Source organism: Ictidomys tridecemlineatus, chromosome 13 (genome assembly GCF_052094955.1).
Source record: "Ictidomys tridecemlineatus isolate mIctTri1 chromosome 13, mIctTri1.hap1, whole genome shotgun sequence".
Taxonomy (NCBI): Eukaryota; Metazoa; Chordata; class Mammalia; order Rodentia; family Sciuridae; genus Ictidomys; species Ictidomys tridecemlineatus.
In genome coordinates this window covers 85,400,803-85,418,880 of record NC_135489.1, presented here as the reverse complement: position 1 = coordinate 85,418,880, position 18,078 = coordinate 85,400,803, and the positions used below count along the sequence as shown (strand labels likewise).

At 41.0% G+C, this 18,078-nt stretch overlaps 1 protein-coding gene across 1 annotated transcript in view; it reads right to left on the bottom strand.

Moving 5' to 3' along the window:
* LOC144369945 (contactin-associated protein-like 3) overlaps positions 1–18,078 on the bottom strand; it is a 149,389-nt gene that overhangs the window by 88,436 nt on the left and 42,875 nt on the right. Inside the window, 1 exon segment of the mRNA XM_078030418.1 lies at positions 977–1,124. Coding sequence (XP_077886544.1) covers positions 977–1,124 — 148 coding nt within the window.

Below are 18,078 nucleotides of genomic sequence, written 5' to 3'. Positions count from 1 at the left end.
GGGGGTCCAACCTGACCAAACCTGAGATGCCAAAGATAATTCCATCCAGTCTATTTTTTGCATGTTCTCCAGGTCTACACAGGAATTATTTTTTTATTATTGTCCCATTCTGACAATAATCTATGATGATATAAAGAAATAGAACAAGTATATCCTGGATTATCCAATAACGGCTAGATGATAAACTCTTGCCACACAATTTCATGGTCTGCTTTTCACGTCTGTGTTATATACTCACATTAGTTCCATTCTTTTTACTTTGGTCTCCCACAGGCTAGACAAGTGCTCTGCCCTTAAACTGTATTCCCAACCCTTTTAATTTTCTATTTTGAGACAGGCTGACCTTGAACCTGTGACCTTCCTGCATCAGCTCCCAAGGATCTAGAATTACAAGCCAGTCTTTTGACTTTGATTATAGTTAATAGATGAGAAAAAGAGGCTGACATAATGACATAATAGATGAGAAAAATAGGCTGACATAATGCATATACATGTATCCCTTCCAAGGAAGAAAAAGTGAAGCCTCAGTGCGCTGTACAGAGATTTCCCAGGGACGTCAACAGAGAGAGGCAGAGTCAGAACTGAGACACCACTGAGCAGGCGCTGTGCCCAAGAAACCGGAGCCCCCCATCCCCTCTGCATTCCTATACTGAGTGTCTGCATCAGAAGAACAGCTTCATCTGTCCCTGGTTTAGACTTTATTGACTTTATTCAATGGCTATTATATTGTAAGTACTCTGTTAAACTCTGGAAATCTAAATATTAATACATCTTGATTAAGGTCCACCTCTAAATTCAACTATAAAAAGTAAAAACTAAAGTCCACTCTGTCATGGGAAAATAAACACAAGATTAAAAAAAAAATCAGTTTGGCTTCACAGTTATTTAAAAATCAGAAGTCAAGTTCAGTTGGCAGTTTGGCTTTTGTGGCATCCCATGCAGATGTGGATTTCTTCCAGCAACCAAGGCTACTTACTGTATGCACACCCATACACCTCGACCCGCATCCCAATCCTGCGCTTGGGGTTCCAGGCTAAAGGCAGGAAGCGCAGGAACCTGGCTTCCAAGGGGGGCTGGAGCCGGTAGTGCACCACGCTGTCCGCGTTTGTGTTTCCTGAAAATCCCTGCGAGAAATCAGAGAAAGATCCAGGTCAGGGCAGAGAACCACATTCCCTTGGCCTCCGCTCCATGGATGACAGAGCACATGCGCTCTGTTGCTGTAGAAAAGCCCTCTTTCAAGAATGTCTGCTAACGTTTAGCCCAGATGTGACGCCCTCTCCCGGGTCTCTCCATCAGTCACCATTGTCCAAGTTTTCTGTATTTATGGGACAGTGGAAATTTCATCAGCACCTTTAACATGTCCATAAACACAGTAGCTTCCCTCAAATTTGCTTTTCTGAATTTTTTATCTCCTCCTCTAATCTCCAGGAAATAAAGATGCTCCCATCAACCACATCACCCAGGGTGGTAAAACACCTGGGTGATGAACGTCCAATGCTACAGAAGAATGGACGTGAATGGGACATGAGGGTGGGGAAGGGACCTAGCATGGATCTGGCCCCACCCCCTTAGGTTCCAGACAGGAGATGGCTGGAGGTCAGTGGCTACCACCTAGGGTGGGAGGGCTCTCATCCTAGGGGTTTTACTTCAGGTGCAGAGTTCATCCCATGTCACCTGGCTGTCTCCACATCAGTGCAGGTTTTCTTTCCTACTCTACTTCAAAACTCAGATTTCCTGTGGCCAGAGTTCTGGGGGTATCCAGGGAACCCCCCCCAACCTTATCTGCCTAGGGCAAAGGACAGTGCTTCTGCCTAGTGTCATCACCTGATCATCATCATGAAAGACCAGAGAGAGAGCAAAGAAGTTTATGTAAAATACTTTTTGTCTCGTTTCCAGCTGTGTATGGGGGAGAGCAGGTGAAAGAGGTTGGATCATTACCATGTACAATTAGGACACGTTAATCAAAACTAATAAAAATGTGCAGGAACGAGGGGAAGACTGATGTTCCCGCACATACACATTTATTTGAGATCACTTACCAATGACCAGTTCAATCAATAAGGTAAAAACAGTGCTGATAACCACTCACATGGAAGTATAAACTTAGAAAAATTAATATTTTCACTTCTTATACAATTTTCTGCTGTGTATAACTCCCTTTATCAGGGTGTTCAAACATAGCATGTGGGTTTTATATGAAAAAGTGCAGGGGTGGGTTGAGATGAGGGATTCATGAAGAACCCGCTTCCTAATGAATAAAGGTTTAAATCAGAACTTTTCAACTTTTTAGCTGCAGCCAAAGTTGTATTAGAGAGAAATTCAAAGACCGAGAGACTCTTTCACTTAATAATCATGAAATTAGGGAGTAAAACGTCTGCTTGCAGAGACTCTAACAGTAGAATGGCTTTTTCCTGACATGCCTGGGGCATGCAGTTACACTCAATGTTTGGAGCTGGCCCATTACTTAAACCAACTGTCAAGGAAGTTATCTGGGCTGGGGCTGGGGCTCAGTGGAAGAGCACTTGCCTAGCACATGTGAGGTGCTTGGTTTGATCCTCAGCACCATATAAAAATAAATAAATAAAGGTATTATGTCCATCTACACCTAAAACAATTTTTTAAAGGATGTTATCTGCCCAATTATTTTGCTTTGTTAAAGAATTTGCCAGCTTAACAATACAAATGGAATTAGAATCAATCTGCAAAGTCCCAGACCCCCTGAGGGCTTCCCTTGGTATAAATAAATAGAAATTGAACCACAGAACAGCCTTAGTGAGGGCGGTCAATTTCAATGCTAGTGTAAAGTCATATTATTCATATTTTTTTAGAATTGTAACCAGTTCCTTAAGATACCCACCAAATAAAGTTGTTCTTTAAAGATGCAGAAATTAAAAAGAGAGGAATGATCTACACGAGTATTTCACTCCTGTAACATTTAGGGCTCATTCTCGAAATCACCTTCTATTTTACAATAAAATACCGTGTCTTTAAAAATGTAAGGTAGTCTTTTATCCATTAAATTCCAAATTTGCCTTGAGAGTTTCCATAAGAGACATGAATTTATAGGCAAGCAAAAACAGAAGCATGTTAGTCATAAAGAATAAAGAGCTCTTCCTGCCTGGTTTTGTTTCATAGAAAACAAAGGTTTTAGAAGCAGAGAGCCAGGCATTCTCTGTGGAAATATACAGCCCTCAGCAACTCTCCGGAGCCTTAAATCTTCATTTAGAGACAAATAAGAGACACAGCACTACTGAGGGGACGGTTAGCAAACAACTTTTAGAATCCACAGTCCTTCATATTCTCTTCTGTCCTTGCTCAGGCACCTGACCTTGATGGAAGGCACCATAATTTCTTTTGAAAGTGAAAAAATAATGACTACCTGAAAATTGTGGACATGATTAAACCCATTAACGTATGTAAAGGATTTGTCAGATTATAGACTATTCTCTCCACAGAATTCCCCACCACTCGTATGTATGTGTTACAGCTTTGGGGGGACTTCTGAGAAACTGAGACAGTGCAAAGACCCCCTTCAAACCCTGATTCTTGCAATCAAGTCAGAAGGATTTCAGACACGTCACTCAGAGGTACAGGAATAAGTGTATTGAAGGGACAGGAAAGGGGAAGGGGACACTATGAAGGGAGAGAATATGTCCTCTCCCTCTCAGAGTGGACAGGGATAGTGTCTCTTCTGTACTCTGGTTTTATGGGAGATCCCAGAGAAGTTTCCAGAAAGTCAGACCCAGACCCACCTCTTGACGTTTGACTGACAGCAAAATGACTTCAGATTTGAAAGTACCAACAGCCATGACAAATCTAGGTCACCTTGGCCTATGCTGACCAGTTCTAATTGTATTCTTAACCACATGTTATTACAGATTCTATGGTTAGGAGGAACTATCCTTATCTTCCAGTTTCAGGTTATGGCCACAGAATTCTTCCCTTCAGGGTAACTTGGATTCCTCTTATCAACATCAATTTAGGCCTGCGTTTCTCCTGCAGATAACAGGGAGTTTGCTGAGGAATTGACGTATCCTGTCTACATAGGCCAGGCAGGGCTGCAAGTAAATTGCTTCTTGGAAAAGAAAGCATGTGAGGGTCAGCACGGTGGGCCCACTTATAGAATTATCCCCTTGACCTCCTGTTCCCACCATCCTCCTCTGTCTGGCCACTAACACTTTGGTTTGCTCTTCACATTCACATTGGCCATATTTAACAATCTGGCTGGAGGGGCTACAACTCTCATGGGACCACCTGGCCTCCTACCTAATGTGGCTTCATGGAGGACACTCTTGATGAGGGGTCACTATCACACGCCCAGCCTTCAGTAGACAAATGGGCGGCCAGTCTAAGATTCATCATCAACAGTAATTTTTAAGAAGCCTCTTAGAGATCTGTCATTCTGAAACAGTTCTGTCTTTAATACATTTTTATTAAATCTTTATTTTAAACGATGAGTTTCAGAAATGAACCTCAGAGACATTTGAGAGCAGGATTGAGTCTCCAGGAGGTACCACCAGTGCACCAAGCAATCCCACTGTTTCTTCAGTCAGAACTCACAAAGCAACGTGTATGAAAGATACCAGTTTTTTGTTTTCCCAACACTTGAAAGTACTAAATAAGGAGCTCAGTGCCTAGCATGTGTGATGTTAGAGTCTGTAAATAAGTCAGGATGGCACCTGGTATTTTTCCAGAGGAATGTTAGAGTTCGTAAACAAGTCTGGATGGTGCCTGGCAAAATGCCAGAGGGAGTGGTTTGAGAAGTAACAAAAGCAAGCCATTAAGTGTGGAGATTCCTTATTGGTTGATTGATGTATCTAGTTTATGCTAATTAAGATAAGCTGTGTGAAATGTATAAATAGTTCTGTTGTCCTACAATAAATGGCTCCTACTCCTGCTGTATCAACATACACAAGTTATTCGTCACCCCCTGGTTATTTTGCTGCAGCCGGACTGCGGCAGTGTGACACACTGGATTATATCCTTAGCACCACATAGAAATAAATAAAATCAAGGCATTCTGTCCATCTACAACTACAAAAAAACATACTTTAAAAAAATGTGCTAAACAAGACTCTTATTTCAATATGCTGTTACTATCTTAGTTGTAACGGTTATGAGGCAGGACAGCACCCCTGGGTGAGAAGCACCCTGTACTCCTAGGCTATAATTCTCCTTGGATTGCCCAACTCAGCTGATATTGGACATGAGCTTCAGTCTCTGTGATCTCAGCTTCTTTGTGAATAATATGGGAAATATAACAACTGCTCTGCCCAATTTATAGCTTGTTGAAAGTTTCTGAAAGTGCCTTAAAAATTCTAAGGAGCTATACAAATGAAAGATATAATTAACCTGCCCTATAAGGTATGTTAACAAGACTATTTGATTAAGATAGTTTGTAATTTATAAGTGTTATTAGGAAAAAATTGTATTAATGCTAAGTGTAGAGCATTAGGAGTATAATTAACCCAGCATATGCCCTGAGAGTATTTTATGAATCGATTAAATGGTGCTTCTACAGGTTATTAAAAAGTGAGTATATTATCTTTATCACCTTTCTATGAGTAGTATAATTACACCTGTGTAAAAAGTGAATTAGTAGAAAGCATGATGAAAGATAAAACAACATTTATGTAAATTTAAATATGTGTGAACAAAAGAATCGAGCCTTTTTTTTTTAGAAGAATACACAAAACACATTGGACTCAGGAAAGGTGAATCATAGGAATGATGAATGAATGAAGAGATAACGGAGGCTGAGGAGGGCCACCTGACACAGACCAGAACAATTCTTTACTGATGCATCATTGAAGAATATGACCAGTCAAACCCTTGGCACTCAAAGCCAAACACACACACACACACACACACACATACACAACACACACATACACGCACAGGCTCCAGCATGTGGACCCAAGTATCTGGATGGAGCGCCTTCAACCTTCTGCTGATACCTCCTGACCTTCTCTATTCTCCAGGAACCAGCTGTGGTTGAAGGAAGTGCTGCTGCAGGTATGGCCTGGGGCTGTCCCAGAGACTTGTCCCAGCTGACTGTGAAGCCATCACTCCAGCAGGGTGATTGACTTCTGTGACTATCTGCTATATTGGATGTCCCCTCCAAAACTTGTGTTGAATTTCTTCGCTACAATAGCCATATTACCAAAAGTGGTATACAGGTTTAATGTAATTCCTATTAAAATCCTAATGACGTTCTTCACAGAAATAGAAAATGCACTCATGAAATTCATTTAGAAGAGTAAAAGGCCCAGAATAGTTAAAACAATCCTTAGCAAGAAAAGTGAAGCAGACCTTAAATTATACTACAGAGCTATAGTAACCAAAACAGTATGGTATTGGCACCAAAACAGACATGAAGACCAATGGAACAGAATAGAAGACACAGAGATAATATAAATACAGTTATTTCATACTGGACAAAGGCACCATAAACATACATTGGAGAAAAGAGAGCCTCTTCAACAAATAGTGCTGGGAAAACTGGAAACCTTATGTAAAATGAAATTTAACCACTCTCTCTCATCCTGGACAAAAATCAACTCAGAGTAGATCCAGGACCTAGGCATTAGACTGGAGACCCTACATGTGAAGGGTCTACATAGAAGAAAATGTAAGCCCAACTTTCCACAATGTCACTTAGGAACTGACTTTCTCAACAAGACTCCTAAAGCATAAGAAGTAAAATCAAGAATCGATAGAGGGGATGGTATCAAAGTAAAAAGTTTCTTCAAAGCAAAGGAAACATGCAAGAACATGAAGATAGATCCTACAGAATGGGAGAAAATCTTGACCACATGCACATCAGATAGACATTAATCTCCAGGATATATAGAGAACTCAAAAGACTTAACACCAAAAATGAATAAATAGATAGATAGATAGATAGCTAATCAATAAATGGGCAAAGGAACTGAATATAGACACTTTACAGAAGAAGAAATGCAAATGGTCAAAAAATATATGAAAAAATATTCAACGTCTATAGCAATTAGAGAAATGCAAATTAAAACTACACTGAAATTCCATATCACTCCAGTCAGAATGTTAATTATAAAAATGCAAGTAATAGTAAGTGTTAGCAAGGATGTGGAGAGAATGGTACACTCATACATTCCTGGTGGGACTGCAAAATGGTGCAACCACTCTGGAAAGCAGTATGGAGATTCCTCAGAAAACTTGGAATGGAACCACCATTTGACCCAGTTATCCCACTCCTCAGTATATAGCCAAAGGATTTAAAATCAACATACTACAGTGACATAGCCACATCAACATTTATAGCCCAATTCACAATAACTAAGCTATGAAACCAACCTAGGTGCCCTTCAACAGATAAATGGATAAAAAGAATGTGATACATATAAACAATGGAATATTACTAAGTCATAAAAAGAATGACTTTTGCAGGTAAAATGCTAAGCCAGTCCCAGAAAACCAAAAGCTAGATGTTCTCTCTGGGCATGGAGGGTGGAGAATAGAAGTTCACTGGATTAGACAAAAGGGAATGAAGGGAAGGTGGAGTGATGGGAATAGGAAAGACAGTAGAATGAATCAGACAGAACTTTTCTATGTTCACATATAAATAAGTTTTAAAAATTAAAAAGAATCTTTGTCATGTAACATTATTAACATTGTAACATTAAGTCATGGGAACTTTCAGAGGTGATTAAGTAACAAGGGCTCCACCTTCACGTGAATTAATGCTCTTATTGTAGAAATTGGTTAGTTATCATGGGAATGAGTTTCTGATAAAAAGTATAACTTTGGTCCACTTTTTCTGTCTCCCAAGCTCACTTGCCTTTCCACAATGTTATGTTGCAGCACAGGAGCACTATGTTCTTGAACTTGAACTCACATATACCTATATTGTTTATAAATTCCCCAGTCTGTGGTAATCTGTCATAGCTACAGGAAACAGGCTAAGACACTGCTGAAGGCTTTTTAAGGTTTGGAATTTCCAGTAAGTGGAAAATTATAGGAGCCCCACGGATTGACCTGAGTCTGAGTTAAGTCCCAGCAGTTATTAGTTCTGTGACTGTGAACAAATTACTGGTGGCCCATGTGAATAGGATGAACATATGATAAATGATTAATCATTACCCAATGCTGCTTGTTACTGTCATTGTTACTATGCTAAATATTTCCTCCTCTTCTTGTAACACTGTTCTCTGAAGCAGGGATCAGAGAATAAGGTATATCCACACCCCCAACCCCACAACTCTCCATGAGCCTCTGCACACACCCTTAATTCTCAAATGGACTCATCTTCATCCATAGGTTGGCAGCTCCTCACTAGCAGATGATGTTAGGAAAGAATAGCATTTTTTTCATGTTAGTTTCAGAGGATTATAGATAGTGATGTAGCCTGCAAAACTGCTTCTTATTTAAATTGGTACCTATAATTGGCTATGTGAGGAGATATACTTAATTATTTTTTTCAATACTAGGGATTGAACCCAGGAGTACTCCACAATGTGCCAAGACCGCCCCCCAGCCCTTTTTATTTTTTACTGGGAGACTGGGTCTCACTAAGTTGCTGAGGCTGGCCTCCCACTTGCAATCTTCCTGCCTCAGCCTCTCAAATTGCTGGGATTACAGGTGTGCACCACTGCACCCAGCTGTAGTTAATTATTTTAAAGTAAGGGCTCTTGAATCATCATTTTCTGTTAATAATTTACTAGCCACTATAATACACTAGTGCTTATTAACATAAATAAAATGAGGAAAATGGGGTTTCCCTTGACTCTATCACAAATTAATGGACTTAACCAGGAGCATGACATGGTGTGGGTGGTGGTGCTGGATTTACATTGATTAGCTGTGAGATTCAGGGTGAGTTACTTGAGGTGTCAGGTTTACATGAAGGGCACCGTACAAACTACTATAAAATCCAAAGCCTTTTCCTCTAGAAAGACTGTGGTCTACACACTGGGTTTCTATTAAGGTATAGATAAGCTCAGTGGATATAGAGAAAATAAAAGAATAATCCCCAATAGTATGAGTACCATATTTAAAATATATGTGTAGATAGATGGATATATTTAATTAGGTATAGACTCCTATTTGAAGACTGAGTCGTGGAGAATGTTTGCATGATGCTTGATATTTGAACATGTGCTATGGTTTGGATATGAAGTGTCCCTGAAGGACTCACGGGTTAAAGATGTGGTCCCCAATGCAGCATGTTCAGAGGTGGGGCTTCTAGGAAATGACTGGATCATGAGGGCTCTGACCTCCTCAGTGGATTAATCCACTTGATGGATTCATGATTGAATGGATGATTGGGAGGCCGTGAGAACTGTGGAAGGTCCTTTCTGGAGGAGGTAGGTCACAGAACCTGCCCTGAAGCGGGTATTTTATATACACTGATACCTACATAGATAACACAGTTTAATAGGCTTTCTTACCGAGATGTTGCCATTGACTTTAAGTGACCCCACTAATTAATTAAATGCGTTTTCTAAAAGCAGGTAATTCATCTAACTGTCCTTTGACTTGGCCCTGGGGGAACCCTGCTCTGTGACATTGATGGGAAGGGCCTCCTGCTCTCAGGTGTCCTATTGGACATCTAGAGCTGGCTTGTCATTAAAGTCCAGGCCATTCCCCTGGCGCCATCTCTGACTTCTGGAGGCCTTCAGTGACCAGCCTGTACTGGCACATAGTGGACATTGCTGCAGAATCAGGGCCTATTCCAGGTCAATAAATGCCTTCTGGGTTGAGGGCTCGGGACAGGCCCCCAAGACTCACACCCCTCTCTGACCTTCCTGGCTCTCGCCAGTGTTGAGCACATAGTTGGCACCTAGTAGATACTAGTGGGTTGACCTGGTTGTCAGAGGTCATCTCTCTAGACCAGGCCCTTGGTCTGCAAATACACGGGCATCTGCGGTCCTTGGCTGGAATGGGGTGCTCTCTGCATCTGCACCTCTGCCTTGGTCCCAGTCACGTTCTGCCGCTTGCTACCAACCACAGAGCAGTTACTTAACTGGGCTGTTTTCACCCTTCGCATTGCCGAGTGTCCCAACTTGCCCAGATTAAGAATGAGCTGGGAATGACTATTACTAAATCAGAGGCCTAAGTAGTGTTTTAATTGCTATGGTTTAGGTCTTAAATGTCCCCGTAAAGGCCTGTGTGCTGGCTTGATGGCCAGCCTGTGGGATTATTAGAAGCTAGTAGAACCCTCGGGGGCGGGGGCGAGGTGCAGAGGAAGGAGGTGAGGCCCAGGGAGTGGCCTTGAAGAGGTGATGAGCCCATTCCCTCTCCCCTTTGCTTCTGGCTATCAAGAATTCAGCCCTACTAGTGTATGTTGTATTCTGCTGCCTTTCCTATCCTCTACTATCCCCCCACCCTGGCAGTATGTAAAAAAGTGGATGTGTAACCAATGTGATTCTGCAATCTTTATACGGGGTACAAATGGGAGTTCATAACCCGCTTGAATCAAATGTATGAAATATGATATGTCAAGAGCTTTGTAATGTTTTGAACAACTAATAATAATAATAATAATAATAAAAGAATTCAGCCCTTTTTGTGCTCCACACTCCTGCCTCAGTGTCCAGTGCTGTCACATACCCCAGCACAGCAGGGCCAGGTGACCACAGCCCAAGACCTCTGAAACTCTGAGCCAAAATAAGCCTTTCCTCCTTTTCCTCAATTTTCTCAGCTAGTTTGTCACAGTGATGCGAAGCTAACACAGTTCTTCAGATCACTTGTTTATAATGTTTAAGGGTCAGTACTGGACATTGGATAGATGGATCCATTTTGTCCATCTTAGGGGAAAACAGATCAACACACTTTGTTAAACTGGATCTTCCACGTGATCTTCCGCTCTGTGCGTTGGATATGCCACTGAAATGGCCGTGATCCAGGAGCTATTGTGAAAAACAGTCCACAGTCCTCATAGTTTAAGAAGAGCTGTGACAATGGCTCAGGGAGAGAGGTACCTGGATAGAAGCAGTGACTCTGAGGCCCGCCGATGCCCAAAGGGGAAACTTCAAGCAGGATAAAGCTCGCCATCTCTGACTTCATTTTGTACCTGTCTCCTTTATTACCTTAAACTGTGGGTCACATCCCTGCTCCGCTCTGCACATAGACATGCCAATCATCTAAGAGGTGTTCATCTACAAACTAGTAACACAAGGTCCATTAGCCCTTCATTGACCTAACCTATAATGCCCCCTTGGAGACTGAGGCAAGATTTGCAGCCACCTGTTTCAGACCCTGGAGTGCTGCCCCAAGTCATGTCCCCTTCCCAGGATCACAGGTCCCACAGACAAACACCCTGAGCAGCAGGTGGGACTTGCCCCCTCAGGTGGTAAGGACCTCTGCAGAGCCAGCTCCTCCCAGAACCAGCCCTGAGAGTGGTCAACAGATCTCAGTCTGACCAATGCTGCTTAGTGAGGCAGAACTCTGGCCTCTGCCTGTCCTGCCTCTATTGAAACCCAAAGCTCCTGTCAGCACCTGAAGACAGGCCTGAGATGCTGGGTCTGCCTTGGCCTTCCCAATAGGGTCATGGTGCCTGAAGTTCTTTTCCTGCTTTTCACCATGACCTTTGCTGCTTGGTTTTTAAGGTGAGTGGCCAGACCAGGTTTGGGGGGATCTCTGGAGTCAGGCCTCTGCTGTAGCAAGCTGCCAGGGAAGAAAGCCCACCCTCCCAGCATCCGCCTGTTGCAGTCGGCTGATCTCCACCCTGAGAAGAGAAGGGTGAGCCACCTGGGGTTGAATCCACCTTGGTTTCAGGGACTTCTGTTTCCTCCCCCTATGTGCCTGCATCAGCTGATTTTCCATTCTGTGAGGCAGAGAAATGAACTCCTGGAGCCCAGGGCCCTGGATTCTGATGTCTTCTCCTTGACAATGCCCCTGGGCCTTGCCCTTCCTTTTCCTGTTTTCTGGGGCTCAGTGGAGCCAGTTCTTTTGAACCTACTTGGGCTTCTGCCATTTTATCTGGCTAGGAAGTTTGGAATCTGTAATTCTGTGGTACCTATTAGGAGGGAAAAGACTAAGGTCGGTGCAGAAAGGAGGTTGATTGGGGGAGATCTGTTGTATTTGGTTAAGAATGACAAGTGCTAATTTTGTCTCAATGCTAGGGAAATTTCTTCACTATCTGGGTTTTTTTTTTTTTTACTTTTTTAACAGCTATAAACCTAAGACTAAGAAAAAGATGATTTTCCCCCTGCAGTACCGCTGGCCTTTGTATCTGAAAGTGCACTTGGATTCAAAGTTACTGTACTCCCTTTCTTGTCTGGCTCTTGGTCTGTGATATTTGGATAACTGGGAAATTCTTTGTTTCAGAACACTTGTCACATTTGCTCACAGCACTGAGTCTCTCTCTCTCCTGATGCTCCTCCACTAGGTAAATTTGCTTTTTTTTTCTTTTTTTGTCTCCTCTTGGTCATCCTAACCTGGTCCCTTTTAAGGCAGAGGTTCTATGAACACCTGATCATAAAGGTCTAACAAAAGAGGCACTTCCACTAAAATGAGAAAGGAGTTAAGAGAAGGAGAAGGGTTTGGAGAAAACCCCATCTTGTATGGCAGCTGGTTCTGAGTCTAATAATCCTGGTCCAGATTCAGTGCCTCTGGGTGAATCTCCCACCCACAAATTCCTTTAAAAAAGAAAGAAAGAAAGAAAGAAAGGAAGAAAGAAAGAAAGAAAGAAAGAAAGAAAGAAAGAAAGAAAGAAAAAAACTGCAGTCATTTCTTTTTTTCTTGCTTTCTTTCTTTCTTTTTCTTCTTTTTTTGCAAGAACAACTCCTTTTTTGAGCTCGTGGTTATTCTGTTGAATTCACTGAGGAGGGAGGGTCTGCGTGCTTAAATTCATATATTTTTGTTCTGTTTGGTTTTGTGTAAATGGAGGCTTTTGGCCCTCAGTCTGTTCTGCTGTCTTTACTCAGAAACTGGTTATTCAAGTGTTAAGTCTTACCCAGTCTGGAAAAACAAGAGGGTTAGGAAAGGGTTAACTCTCCAACTCACACAGGGCTGAAGAAAAAGGGAGAGGAATGAAAGAAAGCCTTTGAAAACCAGTCTATTGCCATAGAAAACGGCTTAATCCGAGGTTTATATAAAACTTACAAATAAGCGTCTTAACATTTACAAAAATACACTATATTGGGGTCTATTAAATGTGGGTTTTTTGTAAGTTTTTCAGATTTAGAAAACATTTTGAAATTGTTTTCTTCCTGAGCCTTCTCTACAAAGAGGACCACTAAGAGTTAATTCTAATTGACATTGAAAAACGTACTAAAACTTGAGGCTGTGTTCTGATTTAAAAAAAAAAAAGTATAAAAAGCATGAACTATTTTGTCTTATTAAAAAAGAAGCAATTTGCCTAAATTTAAAAGTTTCATAAGGATTATTTCTAATTGTAAACTAAAGATAAAATGAGGCCAAAAAAGAATCAATAAGTAGGAAAAAGACATATAAAAATGTTATGAGTGTGAGGACATATTTGGGGGGAAGTTTTGGGATTAAAAAGAAAAGATTTTGATTGGCAAAATAAGATATTTTTTTTGTCCTAAGGTCACAAATGAACAAGAAAGCTTGAACAAAAACTAAGCATATGAACAAGTTGTAAAATGTCTAAACCAGGCCCAGGAGATTTGTGAAGGACCACATTAGGAAATTCATGTATGATTAAGTTGGCTGTAACTGAAAAAGTTATTTGAAGCGCTTTTCTGAGGTCAAAGTTTAATACACTGATGTCAAATCAAAATGGAATCCTCCACGTTTGAGACAGAAGGTTTTCTGCTCTTAGTCACATTTACCAAGAACTGGCTGGAAGAACAAAGGTTTTGTGCTCTATCAAAAGAATCTCTGTGTTTGCTGTCTTTGTGAGGCTTTTGTTATTTAGGGAATAGAGTCATAGCAGAGTCAGGGTTTATTTAAGTGTCATTTTATTTTATAAATGACCACTTTTTATAAACAACTATTATTTGGGGCCACTTACTATGTATGTGGTACCCTAGATAGCTATGATTAGAGATGTGTATGCATCTAAGGGCTAACTATGCCATATGTCTGAACTTTATCTGAATATTATACAAAAATGTGTCAGGTTAAAGGTGTACAGGTTAATACATGAAGGTAAGCAGTTAGTTTTCTCTTTTACACAATACGCCTTGTAGCTGGACCTAAATATGAGCAGTGGTCAATGAAATTCGACATTTCTGTCATATGTCTTCAATACCATCCAGATTAAAAAGACTCTCTGACACTTACACCCTGGTTTACATCTATTTGCTTTGATGAAGTGTTTTATTATTGTGTATATGAGATATACCTGTACATCACCAGGTCAGTCACATTACTTCCTAAACTTGTTCAGAGTTTTATCTCCATCAATCATATTACCTATGTAGACCTATTGAAGACAGACACATAAAGTCATCCTACTGAGCTATGGTTTGTAAATTTTGCTCAAAAGTAGAGACTAAATTAATATATATATATATATATATATATATATATATATATATATATATATATATAGGTCTTCTGTGTGTCTGTGATGTTCATTATTACTGACTTGTTTGTGTGTTCAATGTATTTATGTTCCCCAACTAGACTGCTCTAAAATGCAAACCTGAAGAGAACATTTTCCAAGCTGTATCCTCCAAACAGACATTGTTCATAGTCACAACAGCCTTCTCCAGCCTTATACTTGTGTATCCCTAATTGTATCATGACCATCATCTTTGAGCAAAGATAATTGTTTGGGCCTGAACACTGCACTTGGAACCGTGTCCAACAGACAATTAAAAAGAGTGGACGTTGGTCACTAAGGCGATGCATCTTTAAGCAAGTACATCCTACTTAAGAGACCACCACCACTTTACTTTTAAGGCTTTATGACATTTATTCCTAAGACAAACTGGAATGGTCACTGTTACTTTTAACTGTTGCTTGTTAACATTTTGCATAAGTACTACTTCTAACAGAATAATCCAATTTTGAAAGAATAGCCATTGCCTATAGGACAGATAGAAATGGCAATGAATCTTTATACTACCATGTTCCTAAAAATAACTCCTGAGGGATCCTGACTGGCCTTACCAGTAAAAAGAAAAAAGGTTAATTTTGAGCCAACACAGGGCTAACGGCTTGGTCTTGAACACACAGCAGGGAAATTTAACCAGAGACAAATGTGCTATTTTGGAGGTAAAAGAAAAGCCAAACTCATGGAGACATTGAGCAAAAGGGCTCCCACTTGTATATACTTTATTAAATGGAACATTGTCTGACTTTGGCCCCTCTTATATTCTGCTTTACAATTCACTTCTAGACTTAAACATCTGGCTGTTTTCACTTATATACTTGAGCCATTGTTTAGAGACCCTGGTTGTCCCCATTCCGTACTGGTTCACCATGTGGCTAAGAAACCCATAGACTCAGATGGCTGCTCCCCTATCAAGGAGTGGACAAGGCAAGGTTTGGGGGAAAAAGCTATAACAGGGACTCAGGACACCCATGCTGGAAGCAGTGGCTCTTGGGCCTGCAGATGCCCTTGGGGAACTTCAAGCAGGATAAAGCTCACCATCTCTGACTTCATTTTATACCTGTCTCCTTTATTACCTTAAACTGTGGGTCACATCCCTGCTCCACTCTGCACAGACGCACGCAATCATCTAAGAGGTGTTCATCTACAAATGAGTGACATAAGGTCTATTAGCCCATCGTTGACCTAACCTATCCTGTCCCTCTTGAAGACTCAGGCAAGATTTGAACCAGCACTCACAGTGGTCAACAGACCTCAGTCCAACCAAGGCTGCTCAGTGAGGCAGACCTCTGGCCTCTGCCTGTCCTTCCTCTATTGAAACTCAAAGCTTCTTTTAGCATCTGAAGACAGGCCTGAGATGCTGGGTCTGCCTTGGCCTTCCCAATAGGGTCATGGTGCCTGAAGTTCTTTTCTTGCTTTTCACCATGATCTTTTCTTGGGTTGTTTTTGTTTGTTTGTTTGTTTGTTTTGGTTTTTTTTTTGTACCAGGAATTGAACTCAGGGATGCTCGGTCACTGAGCCCCAGCCCCAGGCCTATTTTGTATTTTTATTTACAGACAGGATCTCACCGAGTTGCTTAGTGCCTTGTTTTTGCTGAAGCTGCTTTCAACTCACCATCCTCCTGTCTCAGCCTCCTGAGCCACTGGGATTATAGGCATGCACTACCACACCCAGTCTTTTCTTGTTTTTTGAAGTGAGTGGCTGGACCAGGAGTCAGCCTTCTGACCTGGAACTTCGTAACAGTAACAGTTTCAAAGACTTTTATTACTATTTTTTTCTATTTCACATAGTAGCTTTTAGCTACTATGTGAAATAGAAAAAAAAATATATTTACATTCACTTATAAAATATTCTGAGAGAGGGTCCCCTGTACAAAATATTGACAGCATAAATGTATCTGTATTTCCCCATATCTCTTGTGCAAACCACACCAGTAAATGGTTCTGTCAGCGTCATATGAATCAGACTAAGGTAAGTACCTTCCAAAACCCTGAGCCAGTCCAGGCCACCTCTCTGGTCAGCATCTGGCAACAGAGTGGCTAGACCCCAAGGTGCCACCTGCCTAGAATCCATGAGGGTTAGAGGACAAGACTGGGTCATAGCTACTCTGGTGGGGCACTGGTAAGTTTTATGTCTGATGGATTTGTAGGATGGCGGCAGCATGGGGTACCAGGACATTCTCTGTACTGGGCTCAGAGTTGAGTTTTTCATTCAGAAGATCTGCCATGGCTTGTAAACTGCCTCACAACCCCAGAGTGATGGCATCCAACATCACAGACCCATGCAATTATGAACCCACAGCCCGAACTGGCAAACTTGTTTTTTGGTGGCAGTTGGCTTCATTTGTAAAATATAGAGACAGACTTTGGGGTGGAACTATGTTTCACCAGCCAATCAATCACTCATGTCCTCAGTACTTGACTTCAGTTTGACTCTACTGCAATTTTCCTGGTGATGCTTTATGTCCTTGGGAAGCTAAGCATTTTAGTAAAGTTACAATGACATCTTTATAAGCATATAAAGTTTCGCCAGCTATCAATAAATCATCCACATATTGAATCAGTGTGAAGTCCCACCGTGAGGAAAATTACATTCTCTTGTGAATGCCAAGAACATGTAGTAGGTAGATCTCTAAATCCTGCAGGATCTCTAAACCCCTTGCCATGAATATTGCAAGTCTTCATAGGTGAATGCAAAAGGGAGCTTTGGTTCTTCACTTAAAGGTACAGAGAAGAAAAGTGAACATATTGCTAAAGTAGAAAAAGCTGACACGGGTATGCCAATTAAAATAGTAGCAAAGTCAGTACCTCTGGGGGCTAGAGGAATCACAAACATATTTCCTTCTATTAGATCTTGTGTGTATCTTCAGTCATGTTACCTTATTAAATTTTCCTCCCTTTCTCACATGTAATATAGAAGAACAACAAGGTAAACATCCCTTTCTTTATCATACTCTATTTCCCTAGTGGTTTTTTGGTTGGTTGTTTTGTTTTTTTTTTTTAACTACAGATTCTATTCCTTATATTTAAACTAGAGAAAAAGTATATTGGTTTACCTGTCCCATATTGTTTTCAGAAAAAGATTTTTTAAATCACATAATATCTGGCTCCATGATGCATAAAGAAAGAGAAGGGAAAGATTAAGATGAGAAAAGAAACAGACTCACAGCTGCCCCAACCACCACCACTACCACCACCAATCAGGTCAATGCTGGCCACTAGTTTGCACCGTTTTTCAATTATTTCCTGCCTGATACCTTGGGAGACAAAGCTCCTGGAAGAGAAAATAAAGCTTGGGGTCAGGTTGCATCTTATACATTTTTCCTTCATCTCTTCCAGCGTTCTTTTCTCCAATATTCTGTTTTCTTACAACAGTGGATTTCCACCAGAACATTCTCTCTTATCTGCTTTTGGGGCCCACTGAAGTGTGTCTCTTCTGGGAATGATCCTAACTGGACAGCTAGCACTGCAATCTCAAGTTTTGTTTTCCTTTTGTTTTTCTGTTTTTGTCTTTCCCTCATAACAGGATTGCTGTTATCAAGACACAAGAAACTGTCTGCCCTGGCCAGC